The sequence below is a fragment of the Electrophorus electricus genome, chromosome 18, assembly GCF_013358815.1.
Source record: "Electrophorus electricus isolate fEleEle1 chromosome 18, fEleEle1.pri, whole genome shotgun sequence".
In the NCBI taxonomy this organism is placed as follows: Eukaryota; Metazoa; Chordata; class Actinopteri; order Gymnotiformes; family Gymnotidae; genus Electrophorus; species Electrophorus electricus.
In genome coordinates, this window is record NC_049552.1 from 1,486,610 (window position 1) to 1,506,209 (window position 19,600).

A 19,600-nucleotide genomic window follows, 5' to 3' on the forward strand; every position below is an offset into this window, starting at 1 on the left:
TTTGGCATTGTGACACACGTACAGATTTTAAGATTATTGATTACAGGAGCCATTAAAGCGTGATAAAAATAAATGTGTAGAACATTTAAAAATATGACGAGGTATCAATTTATACGACAAAACAGTTTTTAAAAATAGTTTGTGCATTTTGCACAGCATAGAGGATAATTCCACTCAACTGTATGAACCTGGAAGGGGAAAAAGGATCATACGTTACATAATAAAAGTCCTCAGGGTTTTGCCATATTTATTTTATTTTGCTTTGAGTACACAATGAAAATCAGTTCACAAAGGTCAGAGTTCTTACAGTACTAATACACATACTGTGCCTGACTGGAAAGCGCAGTGCAAGGTGACAGCAACTAAAATATTCTTATGATGACATCTTACCAAAGAAATCTAGCTAAAATATATATTTAGTAAAACAATCAACACAATGGACACTTTAATAGAGAATTCCATTTCAGTAAGATGAATTTTTCCCCAGAAGCATAAATGATAAGTGAAGTGGTTACAGAATCACAGAGGATGGGAGCACTGGGAGAGAGACCAGGAGACAGGAAAAGACTGCGAAGGACAGAGGAGAGACCAGCAGAGAGGAAAAGACTAAGCAGGACAGACCAGAAGAGACCAGGTTACTTCTTCCTCCCCCCTCTCTCCTTCAGGGCCAGGTGGATGACGGAGCCACTGCTCATGTTGTAGTAGGCCAGAGAGTTGGAGTCTTTGATGAAAATACCCTGCAGACGTCAGACAAATACGACCTCGCATAACTATCACATCTTAATTAACAGAAGAACGGTGTTGGTATGTAGCCAGGTAAGCCCACCTCATACTGCAGCTTCTGCTTGCCTGCAGGCATGCCTGTAGCCTCGTGGATCTTAACCTTGATGACGGACACCTACAGAGACAAGACAACGCTGATCTCCGATACACGCCAGCTGTGTTTACGTTCAAAACCAGCTAACCAAACCACCAGTCCCCAAACATACAAGAGTAATGATTCTAACAAACACTTGTGTGGATGAGGAAATACACCAATTCTCCATGTTGTCATTACAGCACGCGCGTGTGTACCTGGTCTGTGAGCGGCAGGGTGAAGTTCAGCATTTGTCCACTCAGCTTCCATTCCGTTTTGTCCTGCATGTTGGGCACCTGCACTTTGACTGCCACAGGACCCTGGAAGACACGGACCTCAGTCAGCCTTAGTGTGTGTGTTTCAGTACGGCAGATGCAGCCAGTCAGACACTGTACCTTGTTTCTGCGCAGGAACTCGTCCTCGGGCACCAGGTTGTCCTCCGTCTTCATCTTCTTGCTGGTGGGTTCGTCCTCGTGAGGAGGAGGAGGGTGGGCAGGGGGCAGCGGCGCTGGGGCAGAGGGGGGCACCTGTGGCACTGGTGGGGCAGGCACGAATGCTAGGGGGCGCAACAGAGCAGACATTTCAGACTTCGGTTCTTCCTTCTTCAGGTGGGTGCACGCACGCACGCATCTGTTCTGAAGGGCTCTTACCTGCAGGCACCACCATGGGTGGAGGCCGGGGAGCCATGATGTGCGGGGCAGTGGGGGGCATGGGGACCACGTTGATGCGCGGGGCGTGAACCATGGGAGGCATAGGGGTCAGGACCTGGCCTGGGGCCAGCCGCACCACGGGGGTCATCGAGGGTCGCGGGATCACCGGCACGGCAGACAGCAGGGTGGTGCGCACGGGTGGGGCCACCTACAACACACGGCACAGTATAGGGTGTGAGGTACTGACCGGGGTCGGTGTGCGGGGTGCCGACCAAGGGCCGGCGTGCGGTACTGACCGGTGTTGGGGGCCGGGGCACAGCGGTGACAGGGGGGCTGGGTTTTGGGAGGCTGGGGGCCACGGAGGGCTGCAGAGGCGGGGCCAACTCGTTGGGCTTGCTGGGGCCGATCTTCTCCTTGGTGTCGTCCTCCTGCACCAGACCCTTGGCTTTGTGGATCGCCTCGATCTGCTCCTGCAGAGTGATGTTGGCCTGGGCAGCTTGCTGAGTACGGGCCATGCTGCCCGAATGACCATCCCACGTCACCTACGGCGGCGGGGGGGGGGAGAGATTTCAGGACATAGAGGACTAAGTACACATCCACCTCAAGCTCCCTCAAACCCCCCCCCCCAATAACTAACCTTCTCCTCTGGTTTCTGGATCTCCTCCTCTCCGATCTTCTTTCCGATGGCTGTCTCCTCCACACCAAAGATGTCGGTACGCCTCTCGGCGAGCTGCTTCAGGCTGCTCTCGATGTCGAGCCCGGGGGCGTACACCTCCTCCTCGATCTGGCGCTCGCGGATGCTGCGGTCGCGCTGCTCCAGCCAGCGCGGGTCCAGAAGTCCAATGCGCATGTGCTCCTGCATCTTACTGGCCAGGATCTTCTCACCAGTGATGGGTGAGATGAGGTACTCGTCCTGAGGACCCACAGCGGCCGGGAGCTTGGAGACTGGAGATATGAGAAAGAGAGAGAGAACAGTCCTGGATTAGTTAGAGAACAGCTCAATTAATCCCAGTCTTGGATTATTTAGAGTGCAGCTCAGTTAAACATAAAATCAACTCAAAGAAGAAACACAGCAAATGAAAAGTAAAATTGTACTGAGATGAAAGTTAGCGAAAGCCACTGTGATCCGTTTGTACACATTGTAATTATTAGACAGCCACAGACACAAAGCTCAGCTCGCCTGCCCATGGGGTTAGACGTCAGAGGTCAGAAAAGCGGGGGCTCTCACCCTTGGGGTCGTAGTCTTTGCGGATGATGACCTGGTCTGGCGTGGGAGGCAGCGGAGGGGGCATGGGGTTATCCGGGGGAAGGGGAACCTTCATCCCATCATCCTCGTCATCAGATCCCTAAGACAGACCACATCACACAATGAGTATTGCAACAAAAAAGTTTCTGTTCACAAATAAATTGTGATAATCACTTCAAACTTATTCAGACTTATTCACTTAAGGAAAATTTTAGAGCTGTGCTTTATCAAATAACAATAATAACAATAATGTAAATAAATAAATCTAGCTGCTTGTGACTGTTCACCTCGTCCATGTCTTGCAGCTGTGTGTCCTGGTCAGGCTGAGCTGGGTGGCCTTCCTCCCTGTTGTCTCGGTCATCCTCCTCGTCCTCACTCTCCACCTCCATCTCCACCTCCTCACTCTCGCCGTACTTCTCGTAGCGCTCCTGGATCAGGATGCGTGCGCCCAGCTCCTCAGGGGTGGTGGGCGGGGGGAAGTTGCCTAGGAGACGAGGAATGTGTCGCTGCACATTTCAACACTGCACAGGGTGTATGCAGGTCTGCAGTTAAACGGGCCAAACTCCACCCAGTCACGCTCACCTTGTTCACTGGGCTGGAAGTCAACGGTCTCCACGACGACGAAGTCATGCCAGTCAATCTGGGCATAAGCCACACGCTCTTTCTCTCGCTCCTCTTCCTCCTTCTTCCTCTCTCGCTCCTGGAATTTGGCCCACTCCACACGATACCTCACCTGACCCACAAACAAGGAATTGAATAGCCAGCAAATAAGATTTCCCCATTTACAAAGTGCTCACCATGATTATGTATCATTATTAAAAGGTATGAAAACTAAAAGTGAATGACCTGAAACAGTGAAATAACGCCCATAATATACAAAGGACTGATGAAATGAAATGATGAAAGGCACTCAAACACCATGCACCAAACGAGACTACCCGGGGTGGGAGGGGTGTTTTACCTGATCCAGAACCTCTCGGGGGTTCTCTGCCTCCCTCTTCATTTTCTGCAGAAGTCCTTTCGGGGGGATCAGAATCTTTGAAACACAGAGTCGACAGGTGAGAGATCACAGGCGTCAACACAGACAGTAGAGCCAGAACTGAACAGGCAAGCCCCCCCCACCATCCGTCGCTGCCGTGGCTGGATCCCATGATACCTTGGTGTACTGCTCCACCAGCTTGGTGAAGTAGTTGAAGAGACTGTGCTGAGGACGCAGGAAATCAAACTGGTAGTTCCGCTGCTCCTTTTGCATCAGCTGCGTGAGAAACTGGCGGCCGTTACGGGCCACGAACTGAGCCGTCAGCTTAACCACATCCAGGTCAAAGGCTGAGATGGAGGGGGGGTCAGCTATGAACTCGAACTCCGGGGGAGGTTCCTTGGGCACGATGGTCTCGTGGATCACCTGAGCTTGGACCTACAGGTACCACCAGCAGACAGACAATATTTAAAACCACCGCAAAGCCTCTCAACACTGGTCAGACTCCATGACTCGAGATAATAACAGAGCAAACATGCATTTGGTATTAAAAAGTAAAATTGCTAAAGAAATAAATGTTATGTTACTTTGATTATTATTATATCATTAGTAAGAAATTTTGCAACTTACTCAAATCAATACACACTGTAATGCAAGGGAGTGATAATGTAACAGGACAGTGAAGGGCAGGACAGTGTCTGACCTTCTGTGGGAGCTGCTGTTGCGCCTGCTGCATGGTCTGCTGCTGCATGACCTTAGGCACAGCTGCCGACGGCTCCTGACCTTTGCCCTCTTTGAACTCGTTGACTTTGTGGCGGTAGTAGGCATGGTACGGATCGTTGGGGTTGAGGAAATTAAATTTGGGGTTGTTGATCTCGTTCTGTCGAATTCGGGCCTCAAACTCGGGTCCATTCCTGAAGATAAAGATTCAAAGAAGTACACATCAGTAAGACGGATGAGCATTAAACGCGGTCACGTTTACCTAGTGACGTCACACCTGGCCACGAAGCTCGCGGTTTTGTCCACGATGTTCCGGACTTCAGGAGGCGGGTAGATGATCCCCACGATGGGCTTGGTTGCAGGAGTCTCGTCTTTCTGGTCATCGGGCTTTTGATCGAAACATACGAAAACGTCCATTTAACAACAAAACCCACTACTTACAACACATAGCAGCTCCCCTGCTCCGGTACGTGTATAATAATAACCCCGCAGCTAAGCTAGGTCAGCTAACGTTAGCGCCAGTAACCACACACACCGTTCGCTAGACTAGTCCGCTAGGCTAAGCTAAGCTAAATAAGATAAGATAGCGTCCGTACCCACACACACCTTACTCAGCTAGCCTAAGCTAAGCTAAGATAAATAAGATAAGATAGCGTCCGTACCCACACACACCTTACTCAGCTAGCCTAAGCTAAGCTAAGATAAATAAGATAAGATAGCGTCCGTACCCACACACACCTTACTCAGCTAGCCAAAGCTAAGCTAGTCCGCTAACGCTAGCGTCCGTACCCACACACACCTTACTCAGCTAGCCTAAGCTAAGCTAAGATAGTCCGCTAACGCTAGCGTCCGTACCCACACACACCTTACTCAGCTAGCCTAAGCTAAGCTAAGATAGTCCGCTAACGCTAGCGTCCGTACCCACACACACCTTACTCAGCTAGCCTAAGCTAAGCTAAGATAGTCCGCTAACGCTAGCGTCCGTACCCACACACACCTTACTCAGCTAGCCTAAGCTAAGCTAAGATAGTCCGCTAACGCTAGCGTCCGTACCCACACACCTTGCTCAGCTCCGGCGGGGCCAGCTGCACAGGCCCGGGTGGCATGACTGCGGCTACACGGCGCTCCTCTTCGCTGGGGACGGAAAACACGACCTATGACCTTCCACGGGAATTGTGTATTTTAAATAGAAACACTGACGACGAAGCGAACTTTGCTATTTTACTTTAAAATGTCGAGTGCGGACCGCCGCTGACTTCTACCGCTCTGTTCTCAGCGACGGCGCTGACGGAAGTCACTTCCGATTACTTCCGGTGACACATAGTCATAGAATTATGGGACATGATGTTCTCGCTGGCAAACGCGCCTGGGAAGCCTACAGGTAGCCATGGTAACGAGGCGAAACACAGAACGCTAGTACTTCATGTAATGTTTTGCTTTGTTGGCTTCTCAAAAACTAGCTTAGCTCAAAAAACTAGCTGTCCTAGCTACTTCTAAATATTGAATAAAATAAAACATTTTGAAAATTTGGTCCAGTTGAACCATGGCCCATCTTTTGGGTCGCCAGGACTGTGTGGACAGTCTCCGGAGAGATCTTATTGATTTACAAGGAGCGGTTCTGGACGTGTTCTCCAGGACTGGACCTGTTCGTTTCACTTCGTGGAAGTTCCCTGACAAACTTTCCTGTAATCTGGACTTGGTCAGTCTTCTCGAGCAGTACGACTATGTGGAAGGCGAGACAGAGATCAACCAGCTCTCACACATCGTCCTGTTAGAGCTGGTGATCGACAGGTGGGTCCTGAGGGCAATATGGAAAATACATTTAATATTTCTGAACCAGACACCAGTGTTTGATATAACTAAATCAGCCTTATGTAAGCATGACAGAATGGACAGTCTTTCAACTTAGAGTTTTTAACACATCAACATGTGTGTTTGTGTGTGTGTGTGTGTGTGTGTGTGTGCATGCTTCAGATTAATGCTCCTTTTGCAGAGTTTTAATGCCTATGTAGAACTGACCTCAGGTCAGCAGAGAGCAGGGCGTTCTGGCCAGAGTGGTCCATCTGTATCTCTTGGCCCAGTGGTGAAACGCTACTGGAACAGCTTAGTCCAGTTCAGTAACCAGCAGCAACAAGGGGTAAGATAGCCAACGTTTAACTTTCACCTACAAACCATAACTGACCAAGGTGTTTCTTTGCTTTTGTCAAATAATACATTCAAAACTGATTTTGGATTGGTTCTGATATTCACATATTCAGGTTTATTGAACACTAATAAAAGGTCTCTTTCAGAGACGCAGTGGTGTGTGTAGCCAGGACTCGTCCTTCCCTGAGGATCAGCACAGCACCTCACTCACTCACGCCTCACACACTCACACCTCACACACTCACGCCTCACACCCGGCCACAGACCCCATCGCCCGTCTCTGTAACACCACCCCGGGTGCTTCAGCCTCGCCACTCCACAGTACAGCGCCGACCTCCACCACCTCCAGCGTCCTTAAGGCTGGTGCACCGCGGCCTGCTGCCCACAGGACAGTGCCCGCTGTTGGTCCTACGCCTGTGACCTACAGCGTGAGCTGTCAGACGGCGGAGTCTGGCCCGGTGCCCTGTGAAGCCTGTGCCCGCGTGCAGGCCGGCCTGAAGGAGACGGCCGAGGTAGTGGCAGCACTGTGCCGGTCCCTGGGCCTGCCCTGCTCCCTGCAGCACCTCCTGGTGGCCATGGAGGACACACTGCAGCTGGGCCGTCTCTCTGCGAGTGACGTGGCCCTGTGGGTTTCAGAGCAGCGTAGAGACACAGACCACCTCAGTAAACACATGGCTGAGGTGAGGCTCAGCTCTGCGTGACGATTATTACTGTAGATGTACAACATACTTCACACTGTAGATGTCTAGTACATGTGTGGGCATTTATATTGATTATATTCAATTGTGATTTTTCACTCAATCTGTTTTTATTTGACTTTTCTACATTCATATATAGGTTTTCACCCATCGCTGGCTCTGTAAACATAATCTTTATTAAAGCATTTAGAATCTGTTAATCTCTCCTGTTTTTCAACTGAAGGTTCGAGGCATAATGGAGTCCCTCAGAGAGAGACTGAGGAAAATGGAGGAGGATCGAGACAAGCTCAGGTTGCAGCTGGAGCGAGAGGAGGAGCTGGTGAAGCGAGAGAGGGAGGAGAGGAGGAGGAAGGAGGAGGAGTGCGAGCGCAGACTGCAGGAGGTGAAGGCCAGGGGAGAGGAGGTGGAGCGCGGACTGCAGGAGGAGCAGAACGAGCTGAGGAGAGGTAGCGGTCCGCACAGCAGTAGAAATGTTCAGGGCTGAACCAACCGTAGAAGGACCCAGAACCAGATCCCTTTCCATGTGACTGCTGTTTCAGAAGCCACGGCTTTAGAGAAGAAGATCTCGGAGCTGACAAGAGAATTGGAGTTGAAGAGAGAAACACATCAGTGTCTTGGTAAGAAAAAAACCTACAAAGCCAAAACATGGTACCAGAAAGTAGCTTTGAGCTCAGCAGTACTGCTGAACTATCACAGCCGAACAGTACAATATTATCACCTGATAGTACATTTCCATCCTAACAGTAGGACTATTACAGCCTGATAGTAAAAGTATTACAGCCTGTGATACTCAGTGGTGAAGGTGCTTGACTAGTAATCAGAAGGTTGCCAGTTCAAATCCCACCACTGCCAGGTTTCCACTGTTGGGCCCCAGAACAAAACCCTTAACTCTCAATTACTCAGGTAGTTTTCAGACAGAATTGTAAGCTGCTTTGGATAAAAACGTCAGATAAATGTTTAATATACTGCATCTGATAGCTAGTTAGCTGTTTGCAACCTCAGTAGCAGACACCAGGGAAAAGACCCTTGGATGAAGTAGCCTCATGTCTGTCTGTGTGTAGAGTGTGAGAGGGACTCCCTGATGGAGGAAGTGCACAGGCTTCACCTACAGGAAGTGACATGGGTTGAGGTGGAGGAGAAAAGTCAGGGCCTGGAGGCGGAGCTTAGCAGCACACAGAAGCTTCTGGACAAGGAGTGTGCAAAGTACCTGAGCGCCCAGCACCAACAGGAGGTGTGTGTGTGTGTGTGAGAGACAAAGCACTTTTGTAAGTCTGTGTGGGTGTCTGTTAGAAATATATGTCTGTGTTTGTGTGACTGAATCTGCTTTATTTTTGTCTAGTGGTTGTAATGCTATGTCTGTATGTGGCTATATTAAGTGTGTGTTTGTGTGTGTGTCAGGCGATGCAGGTGAAACAGTGTGCTCTGCTGGGGCGTGTGGATGTGTTAGTGCAGCAGTATGAAGACGTGCAGTCTCGTCTGGAGGAGTGTGAGGGCGAGAGAGCTGAGCTGACTGAGAAACTCACACACACCACGCAACAGAGAGATACACTACAGGAACAACTCACCAAGCACACGGTAGTACACACACACACATAAAAAGGCCAGCCCACAAATCCCTGACACACAGTAGTCTACTCCCACCCTGCCTATAGTTCCTGATATCTGTGTGTGTCCTCTGTGTGTGTCCTCTGTGTGTCTCTGCAGGGTCAGTGTCACTCCCTGACTGAGGACAGACAGCAGCTGCAGGTCCAGGTGCGTGAGCTCCAGGCCACCGTGACCCAGCTGACTGACCAATTACAACATGCGGCTCAGAGAGAGAGGATACTTGTGGCCTTCCCTGAACTTAGTGTCCAACAGCCAGCACCACAGAGTGAGACACACACACATACATACATACCATACATACACAAACACTCACTCTCTCACACACACACATACACACACTCGCTGTCTCTCTCTCTGTGTCTCACACACACATATAACTTGATATATAGGATTATGGCTCTCTCTTCTCTCTCTCTATCTCTACCTCTCTCTCTCTCTCTCTCTCTCTCTCTCTCTCTCTCTCAGGTACAGGTGATGTGTTGTGTGACATGGAGCAGCAGTTGAAGGCGAACACACTGAGGATCAGAGTTCTGGAGCAGGAGAACGCGTCTCTGAACGCCAGCCTCTCTAAACTCAGAGACGTCCTCCCTCACTGCCAGAGCAGAGGAGACCCTTTGGGACATCCCAGTGTGGGGGCGGGGCCAGGACAGAGGGAGCCCCGCCCCTCCAACTCCTCCCTCTCCTCATCCCCTCTCTCTACCCTGCGCCTCCACCTCAGTCCTGACATGGCAGAGATGTATAACAGGATACGACCAGTCATTCGCTCTCGTTCCGCTGCTCCGCACCACAGGAGGAAGTGATGTCACACCTCTGTGCAAGCCACTAGCCTCTCTAGACACATGTGTGCCACATTAAGCCACAATTAGACTACACGAATTATAAACAGAGAATGCTGGGAACTGTTGCTGTTCACAAGTGGTCAAGAACACATATAAAATCATCATGACTGCACTCTAATCTCTGATTTAAAAAAGTAAAATTGTGTTTTAAAAATACTTTTTTGGGGGGCTAGAAATGTTTGAGCATTTTTGCTATTTAGGGCCAAATCAATGAAACACTTGTGCACACGCACACAACATGCACATACCTATGAAACACTTGCATGTACCAACACTTGCACGTATCTATGAAACACTCGCACATACATATGAAACATTTTCACATAAATAGATTACTACCTACATTTGCGTATGATAATTTACTAATTTATGTGTCTGGATTAGTATTCAAGACTCCAAGACTTCGTGAGAGAACAGTTTTTACAACAATAATGTTTTGTTCACTTTGACACACTAGTATTAGTGGAACGATCGGCGTCCCCCAATACTGGGCCCTCACATCCGAGTACATGATCGGGCACGCAATGATTTACAACGAGATGACAATTTCCAATCGGAGCAGCTGTATTTGTCCTCTGGGGGGCGCCCTTGCTGTCTATGCATGAAACGGCGACAATATTGTCACAGCAGAGCGAAAAAGCAGCTAGCTGTCACTCGTCGCGGAATGAAAAAGCTTCGTGCGTTCCGTGCAGTTTTGTACACGCGGAGTCACTTTGTTACAACAATTTAAATATTGTTTTCAGACGTGATGTTTGGCTACTAGAAAGTTTAAATGGCCTCCTAAGGCGGAACTTGGGTCACGCCAAAGCCTGCGCGGGAATTTCAACATGATCTGGCTGACGGACGTGACTTCCTCCCGCGCTTTTTGAGTTTTGAATTCGTTTAAATGTATGACGTCACATCGCTCAGCCACCCGTACGTAAACCATGGCACGTGAAGTGACTGACAAGGCAAAGAAAACAAATGGAAATAAAAAGAAAAGAAGATCATCTAGAATCAAGCGACGATCCAATCCCGCGCAGAATGTGTTTAATCGGCGAGAAGGTGAGGTTTCGGACTCATTCCCCCCTAACTAATCCACCGTCTCCCAAACCGGATTAGCAACCAGCAGGGCTGCGGGGTTTCTTCTGCTAGTTGTGAGAATGCTTAATTTTCCCGCGAAGCGCTAATAAAAGTTCAGTGTTCTTATCTGGCAGGTGTGCTGACACTGTCGAGACAAAAGCTTTGATATAAATATATATTTTTTCTCCGCGCTGTCTCTGACCCTTTTTAAAACTAACTTATTTTGTCTGGCAGTTTCGTCTGTTCTTGTGGTTGAAGAAACCCGCTTCTATGAGGACAGTTACACTGAACCAGGTGTGCAAATCCATTCTCGTAAGAACAAAACCTCAGGTTCATTGCCGCTGAATATTGTCATTGAACGCTCCTAATATTACTTAAGAAATCCTTGGTATAATTTAGTGCTGCTATTAACACTAATATTCAATAACTCAATCGAATATAATTTTAATTCAAATGATACTCATTCACTACTGGCTGAGTTGTTCATTTCTTGTGTATTTGTGATTCCTCTCTTTTTCAGCAGGGGTCGCTGTTGAGACACATTTAATGCCGTCTTCTCTGACTGCTAACACTTCAGCGTTTGACGGAAGCCTCGTTAGTGCCCCAGCACTTTGTAACAATTCAGTAACAGGAAATGTAAATATTAATTGTTCTGGTAAGAAAAAAGTGAAAAATTCTTAATTTCTGGTAATCACTAGATCACTAGATACAATCCAGTTTTGCCTTATTTAATATTACATGTCTTCAGTTATAGTGGCACAAAGCAGCGATTCTGTCATCAGTGAGGACAGCGATCAGGCTCAGGTAAGAGACCAAAAGTGAACTGGCAGTCGAACACAAGGGCCTGTAACTTCAATACACCATGTTGTTAAAACCAATACTTGTCTCTTTTCTTAAAAAAACTAACAGGAGGCAGTAAATGGCGCCGAAGAGTTTACAAAAACGTAAGTATATCTTATACAGACCTATTTTTATATATAATAAAAGTAGCACACCATCAAACTGGATGATATTGGGGTCAGAACACTCAGTCTAGCAGTGACAATCACAACACACACTACCATCCCACTGACACACTCAGTCCAGCAGTCACAAGTGTGTGTGTGTGTGTGTGTGTGTGTGTGTGTGTGTGTGTGTGTGTGTGTGTGTGTGTGTGTGTGTGAGTTAGTTACACTCATACCAACACATCACACACTACCACCACTACCATCCTACAAGCCCTCACAACACACATAACATCAGCATGTCTCTGGCATGTCACTGCTGGGGTCAGACACTGACCAGGGATGTGCACTGGGGAGAGGGATCGGGACCTGAAGGTGGGAACACGTGCTACAGTCTTTATTTGTACGCCCATAACCTACCTAAGACAGATGTGTGGGCTGTGTAAGACACGTGTAGCTGATAAACGTTCTGCCAGGCAGATGTTTTATTAAAGTGTTTGGTGAGTGGAGTGTCCATTACAGTCTACTGTATGTTCAGTAAAGTTTTAGTTCTTTCTTTAAGAAAACCACTCGATGTTGAGTCAACTATGCCATTGCACTGATCATTAAAAATATCCTCACTAAACTAAATGTAACATTGCTGATATTGGAGTGTTTTGGAAAACCTCTCCTGGTTTTAACGCACTCATTCTTTGGTCTTAGTGTTCTCAGGACTCCTAAGAAGTTCAGGAGAACTCCTCAGGTTAAATTATTTCGACGAAAGGCCAGAATTCCAAATCGTTTTGAAGCATCATGCGCTCGTAGGCTGAATTTTGGCGATGAGCAGCGGCCAGCGCAGCACAGGAAGGGTAGGGCGAGGGCAGGGAAGCAGCCGCTATCTCTGGTCACTGGAGGCAGGGTGAAGGTGCAGCCACCCAGTCACATGCAGTGCAGCATCACTGGTGGAGTCACTGGGGTTCGGGTCACTGCTACATACCGCTGCATTGAATGTGACAATAAGCTCCGCCCCTTTACGTGCGAGGAGTTTAGTGTGAAGTGCGCAGAGTGTGAGCAGAGCTGGAGGTGCTCCAAAATGAAGTTCACATGCGCAGCCAGAATAACTGTCGAACCGACCAACGGACGGCGGCACAGTGTGACACTCTGCGATTCCCTGCTGCGCAAAGTTGTTTCATATGAAGCTACAGGTTACTGTAACACGGACCAAATAGAGAACCAGGTTTTGAAGATGGACAGCATAAGGGTGCACTATGAAGACGGTCATCCTCAGAGTGTGGAAATGATCACGTCAACTCAGGAGGACCCAGGAGTCAGAGGTTCTACTGCGGGGAGAAGTGCAGCTGGTCAGGATGAGAACCCTGGTCTGGCATCAGCTGCTCCTGTTTACATGACTGCAGTTATGAAAAAGTTAAAAACCAACTGTACCTGAAACAGCGCTCCGTTGTATCTTCCTCTCATCATCGTGGAGTTTTTCCTCACCACCGTCGTCTCTGTCCTGCACTTCGGGGTCTCTGGACCTGGACATGTGTGAAGCTGGTTTGTGAGAACAGCTGTTGTAAACAAACAAACAAACAAACAAACAACCCCCTGTATAAACAAACTGGTTGATTGGTAAATATGCCCCTGGAATTGTCTTCATACTACATATGTCTATATTGGGTTTTTTTTATTGGTGAATTGGCAAAGCAAGATATTAATTCTCTGTTGTTATCAGTCGTAGTTTTTAATGCTGTGTCCTTGTCCTGGTGTCAAAGACCTGACATTCTCAGGGAGCAGTGTAATGTTCTGTCTTTTTTTTGTGGATGTATTTGTTTCAGTGGCCAGTGGACTGAAATGTCTTGTGCTAGTTTTTGCTTCCATTATGCTTTTTGTGTGTGATACTGCTGAGGAAAAAACACTGTGATTGCAGGTTAAAGTGACATTCTAGAAGTCACACCCAGTTCTGAGAGAAACCCAAAGCAGTTTTGGTAACTATAAATGACTGAATGTAGTGATCTCTCTAAAGTGAAGGAGCAAGTGATAAAGGCAAACAAAAACTTCAGACCACTAGACATTTCACTTTACATTTATGGAATTTAGTTACTCTTGAAAGCTTTTCTATAAAAACCAACATTCGTCCACAAGTTAGCACAGGATTTAACAAACGTTATCCGCCCAGGGAAACGGGTGATAAGTTTGTCAAAGTTTTGTTTTCAAGAGAATGTATTTTTAAATAATAATATACCAAACTATTAGTCGTGGTGGAATCTGAACAGTTAAGATGCTTCTGCAGCTACGTTCACATCACCAGCAAAGACGAGTGATTTAATAGTCACTATTGTCTTGTATAATTCAAAGTTTAAACTGAAGTGTCGTGTTTATTTTTGTCATTTTATCTTTTACAGAAATGTACAAACTCATTTACAATCTAACTTCCATCTTAGTAGGTGTTAAGACACGTTCATCAGATGGCTGCACGTGGTGGCGTGAACCACCCACAGCCCTCATACATTCACTCAATTCTGCGCTTTTATGTGGTCATGTAAAGTGCCTCTGGCTCTGTTGAAAGTCGCTATATAAATAAAATGCACCATACAAGTGAACTGAATCAATTTATTGCAGCTGTGTAATTTATTTTAAATCCAATGTGCTGGCAGGTTTACAAGGCAGAAATGAATTGTTGTATAGGAGATGTGGAGCTGGCGTTCGGAATCTGAATCAAAATGCCTACACACGACGGCAGGACAATAACCAACGAACACAATATAAAATAAAATATAGTACAGGTCAATATAGTACAGTACAGTGACATGCAGTGAATTGTGCTGCATGTAAGAGGGTTGTGAGAAGAGTTTAGAGTTATGGCCTGGTAAGAAAAAAACATACTCACTAAACGAATGAGGTGTGATTTGCGTTGGAACCAGAACCTCAAGGGTGAAGGTTGGAGATCCTATTCAACAGAGTTCAGATAGTCAAAGGAAATCATTTGTGTAACAACCAAAGGAGTCCATTAGTTTTAGGAAACCAAACTGAGTGTTGTATGTGTAGTCGGCCCATCTGCTGTAACTGAACCCAAAGAAATTTCAGAATGAACCAGTGTCATGCACAGGTTTTGGCACGGTCAGGGGCTGAGCTGTTTGAAAAGGGCACTTCTGCAAGATTGAATAGAAATATTCTGAAAGTATATCAAAATACCGTTAATGACAGATTTTAATTATACAAAATGTAACATTTCTGAGAGAATTATTGTAGCCATAACCAGAAACAGACCTAATCACCATAAATGACCTGTTAAATACACAGTGACTGTAATATTATTCAAACTTTTTATTCAACCATTATTTTGATGTTTCACGTTTTGCTTTTCGTCTTAGCTCTAGTATCTGCCCTGTTCTCTGCCACTTAATACTCTGTGGTCTAGTCTGTGGTCTAGTCTGTGTTCTACTCTGTGGTCTAGCCTGTGTTCTAGTCTGTGTTCTACTCTGTGGTCTAGCCTGTGTTCTAGTCTGTGTTCTAGTCTGGTCTAGCCTGTGTTCTACTCTGTGGTCTAGCCTGTGTTCTAGTCTGTGTTCTACTCTGTGGTCTAGCCTGTGTTCTAGTCTGTGGTCTAGCCTGTGTTCTAGCCTGTGTTCTACTCTGTGGTCTAGCCTGTGTTCTAGTCTGTGTTCTACTCTGTGGTCTAGCCTGCGTTCTAGCCTGTGTTCTATTCTGTGGTCTAGCCTGTGTTCTACTCTGTGTTCTACTCTGTGTTCTAGTCTGTGGTCTAATCTGTGTTCTAGTCTGTTCTAGTCTGTGTTTTACTCTGTGTTCTAGTCTGTGTTCTAGTCTGTGCTTTACTCTGTGTTCTAGTCTGTGGTCTAGCCTGTGTTCTACTCTGTGTTCTAGTCTGTGGTCTAGCCTGTGTTCTAGTCTGTGTTCTAGTCTGTGTTCTAGCCTGTGTTCTAGTCTGTGGTCTAGTCTGTGTTCTAGTCTGTGTTCTAGTCTGTGGTCTAGCCTGTGTTCTATTTTGTGTTCTACTCTGTGTTCTAGCCTGTGTTCTGGCCCTTGTTCTGGCCTGTGTTGTTCTCTGTACTCGGTTCTACCGGTCTTACTGCAGCAGTAACCTGTGATGCCCCACAGTTCCAGTATAGATAAACCTACATTCTTAAATCACATGGTCTTGATATATTTATCAAACTGGGTTGCTTTAATAATGCAAACGATTTATTACTGGCTTTTGACTGTCACATATGATAAACATTATTTGTATAGCACCTTCTTAAACACGGTTTACAAAGGGCTTTACAGAAACCAGAGGGTACATAGAAGGACATTTAAGCTTATTACATCCTGATCCATTCACCTCAGGAAGGTATTTGCCCAAAATTAAGAAAGAAAGAAACAAAAAGACAAAAGAGGTGGGACTAAACTGCAGAGTAAAGCGAGAACAGTGTTTTAGAAGCAGTTGAAGCAGAGAGGCTTAAGCAAAGCACAGGAAGATCTTAACTGTTTAAGTTGTCAAGGGCCCTCAGCTTGTCTGGGAGAGAGTTCCAGAGTTTGGGGCCATGGCAGTACAAGGCAGGTCTGGGAGCTCTTCGGTCGCCTGGTGGACACCACTAGTATATTTTTATCAGCTGATCTAAGGGCCCATGAGGGTGCACGCCTCGAGATCACACTTCTGAGATATGGAGGAGCAAGACCATGTCAAGAAATGTAAGATGTAGTATTTTAAAGTCAATTCTGAATGACAGGTAGCCAGTGCAACTAAGGATGGATGTAATATGATTTCTCTTTTTTTTTTGGCTTCAGACCGCTGGCAAAGCTTTGCGGTAGTCCGGACGTAATGATACAGATGCACGCAGACGTTTTCACTATCAGCTGCTGTGAGGATACTTCTGACCTTGGCTATGTTACAAACACGATAGAACACTGTTCTTGAGACATTGCTAACATGACGTTTAAAACCTAGGTCACAGCCAACCTAGGTGACAACTATGTTTTTGATATAACGTTTGGTTTGAACCGATAGGGACTCACGATATGTTACTGCACCAGTGCACTCATGACCATTCCCCACGATGAAAAATTCCATTTTGTCATCAGGAAATTATGACTCATCCAGGACTTTAAATCCTCTAAACATTTAAAAATCAACTAAATGGAACCCCCTAGGGTCAGTGTCTAGGGACATATATAGTTATGTATGTTTCCACATACTGGTGGAACAAGATATTATATTTGCTGGCATTTGTGCCTACAAAGAGCCTACAAAGAGTTAAGAGGGCTTGTCCCAAACTTGCTCCCTGGGAGACAACACAGGCTAGTGTGTGGCATTTAGAGCTGATTTTACTGAGTGTAACGGACTCACAACTGGTCAGATATGACAGGAACTGGTTCAGAGCAATGCCAGTAAGGCCAGTGCAGTCTCTTAGACAAATTAGTAGTACACAGTGGTCTACTGTGTCAAATGCAGCACTGAGCTCAAGAAAAAACAGTATAGACCAGTTACCACCACCACACCTCAACAGAACCACTATAGACCAGTTACCGCCACCACGCTTCAAAAGAACCACTATAGACCAGTTACCACCACCACGCTTCAAAAGAACCACTATAGACCAGTTACCACCACCACACTTCAAAAGAACCACTATAGACCAGTTACCACCACCACGCTTCAAAAGAACCACTATAGACCAGTTACCACCACCACGCTTCAAAAGAAACACTATAGACCAGTTACTACCACCATGCTTCAAAAGAACCACTATAGACTAGTTACCGCCACCACGCTTCAGTTTAAGATTGTTCAGAACTTTGGTTATTTTTGTGCTGTCATGAGCTCTAAAACTGGACTGAAATGTCAGATTTAGTTCATTACAATTTAAATATTCTTGAAGTTGAAGAAAGTCCACATACGCAGTAATCTTTCCTAGAGATGGAATATTAGAGATCAGTCTATAATTATTGAGGTTAGAGAAGTTTAATTTATTCTTATTTGAAAGAGGCCTGATAACCTCTGTTTTGAGACTCTGTAGGTAGATTCCTTGTATAAGTGATTTATTGACAACATTAACATGTAGTTCGAGCTCAACAGTATGCTGAAGGCTTGTTTAAATCATTTTGCTGGAATGGTGTCTAGAGGACAGCTACTAGTATTTAATAATGAGATCACTTCTGTAGGGTTTTCAAGGTCAATTTCTTAAAAAATTTAAATGTATACATTTTTCTGAAGCTTAGTCTGTCTCCATGTTCATTCTGATTCCTGCAGTCTCTAATTAACTTAATAAATGAGGTTGAATTTTCCATGGAGCTTTAAATGTGGTGTTTCTCTGTTTGGTTGTTAGAGGTGCTATGGCATTTGTACATTCATTCAATAAGATTAGAGAAACATCTCACAGAGTCATCTTAGTAGTACATACGGAAAATAGAGCAATGGACCGAGAGTCCTACGTGTGGTATGTTTAGCGCCTTGGTCTTGACCCCAGGGCCAGCACTAAGACTAAAGTATGGGTACGTGTATGTGTACGAACAATCACGTGTTGTATGAGGTCGAAGGACTTTAATATCACAGTGAAATTACTACACAAGCAGTAGTATCTGCTGGCTCGTCACAATTTATAGTAAAATCACTAGTCAAATATGGTTAAAGTTTTTGTTAACAGATCGACAGATTTATCAAGGAACCCAGGATGATGTCTAGGAGGGTGAATGACACTCATTATTCACTAAACTTAAATGAATGACACTCAAAAGTGTTATACTCCCCAACACATCTTACTGAGAAACGTACATGCTACTCCTGCACCTTTGAAACACTAGGAGAACAATACTGAGGTGTGGTTGACTCATTTATAGTGGTATTATCATCACTGCTGAGCCAAGTTTTAGTCAGACGTATATTATCCAATTCATAGTTTTCGACTGTTTGCCCTCTGTGAAGGCTTTGCTGGCTAATGATCTGACATTAAAAATCGCAGCATTTAACACGTGACACATCGCTCGTTTGCTCATCTTTAGTATATCAAGTTTAATTTATGCTCTTGTATCTCTTATGACCATGACGGCGGATGACGCAACGTGGCGTCTAATATGTCATTCTTCTCGCATCATAGCGGGTGGTGTAACCATCACACCGGTCTACTGTGCATGACTGATGTGGAGTGTGTTCGAGTGTAGCAGCTGAGATCGGAGGGGATTGGCAGGTAACCCATCTGGTTTAAAAAGAAATTAACTACGCTGCTAAAAGATGTTACAATTGTCTGTGAACGTCTATAAAATACATTATTCCTCGCAGTCCACACGTCAGCTGGCGCTGTTGCATGACGCAGAGTGTCAGTGAAAGTGTGAAGAACCAGCAACACGGTGTGATCAGAAAGGTATTGTAAAAACGCTTTTGCAAATGTGCCGGCATACACAGTCAAACTGCCCTTCCCTCGATTAACCTCAAGTTTTCTATCTGTGCAGCAGTGCCTCGGGACCTGTGGACAACCTCCACACTGCTGATGGACCCATGGACGAGAACCTGAGGGACGTGGGTTTGGTGGTGGACTGCTTATGTCATTGTAAGATATATACAGCAATATTAGCACGAGGAAATTATGCTCGTGTATGCATGTGCTAATTTGTTTAAATGCTACTGCTTTGTGGTTTAAATACCACTGCATTGCATCCTGCCACCATATGTCCTGTTTTCCTTTCTACATTTGCGACCTTTTCTGCTGTACAGACATGTTGGTACATTGTGACTTGCATTTAAAATGCCAATTACTCCATAGCATTTACCCACAGGTATAGCAACAATCATATCTGATCTTTTCGGGGGGTAAATACTCGAGCACATTTACAGGTTAAAAGTGGCTATGCGTTTACAGGTTAAAAGTGTTGTACAGTAAACACCTAGT

The 19,600-nt window shown here is 45.9% G+C and overlaps 3 protein-coding genes across 3 annotated transcripts; 2 read left to right on the forward strand and 1 right to left on the reverse strand.

Annotated features, from left to right (window-relative positions):
- Positions 1–230: 230 nt before the first annotated feature.
- sf3a1 (splicing factor 3a, subunit 1) lies at positions 231–5,728 on the reverse strand. Its single transcript, XM_027031868.2, has 15 exons — positions 5,510–5,728; positions 4,726–4,835; positions 4,432–4,642; positions 3,909–4,166; positions 3,714–3,788; positions 3,335–3,485; positions 3,040–3,236; positions 2,735–2,852; positions 2,144–2,451; positions 1,803–2,048; positions 1,507–1,714; positions 1,252–1,412; positions 1,075–1,176; positions 827–898; positions 231–737 (listed from the first exon to the last, which is right to left on the reverse strand). The coding sequence occupies exons 1-15, from the start codon at positions 5,552–5,554 to the stop codon at positions 636–638; spliced, it is 2,364 nt and encodes a 787-aa protein (XP_026887669.1). The 5' UTR covers positions 5,555–5,728; the 3' UTR covers positions 231–635.
- A 121-nt stretch (positions 5,729–5,849) lies between these two features.
- ccdc157 (coiled-coil domain containing 157) lies at positions 5,850–9,912 on the forward strand. The gene is made up of 9 exons (XM_027031870.2): positions 5,850–6,239; positions 6,423–6,585; positions 6,740–7,273; positions 7,515–7,737; positions 7,831–7,908; positions 8,353–8,522; positions 8,690–8,866; positions 8,996–9,161; positions 9,362–9,912. Exons 1-9 carry the CDS (start codon positions 5,992–5,994, stop codon positions 9,694–9,696), a joined length of 2,094 nt encoding a protein of 697 aa, XP_026887671.2. The 5' UTR covers positions 5,850–5,991; the 3' UTR covers positions 9,697–9,912.
- A 488-nt stretch (positions 9,913–10,400) lies between these two features.
- On the forward strand, positions 10,401–14,302 carry LOC113591394. Its single transcript, XM_027031871.2, has 6 exons — positions 10,401–10,779; positions 11,032–11,091; positions 11,318–11,452; positions 11,546–11,601; positions 11,707–11,741; positions 12,444–14,302. The coding sequence occupies exons 1-6, from the start codon at positions 10,662–10,664 to the stop codon at positions 13,165–13,167; spliced, it is 1,128 nt and encodes a 375-aa protein (XP_026887672.2). The 5' UTR covers positions 10,401–10,661; the 3' UTR covers positions 13,168–14,302.
- Positions 14,303–19,600: the final 5,298 nt, after the last annotated feature.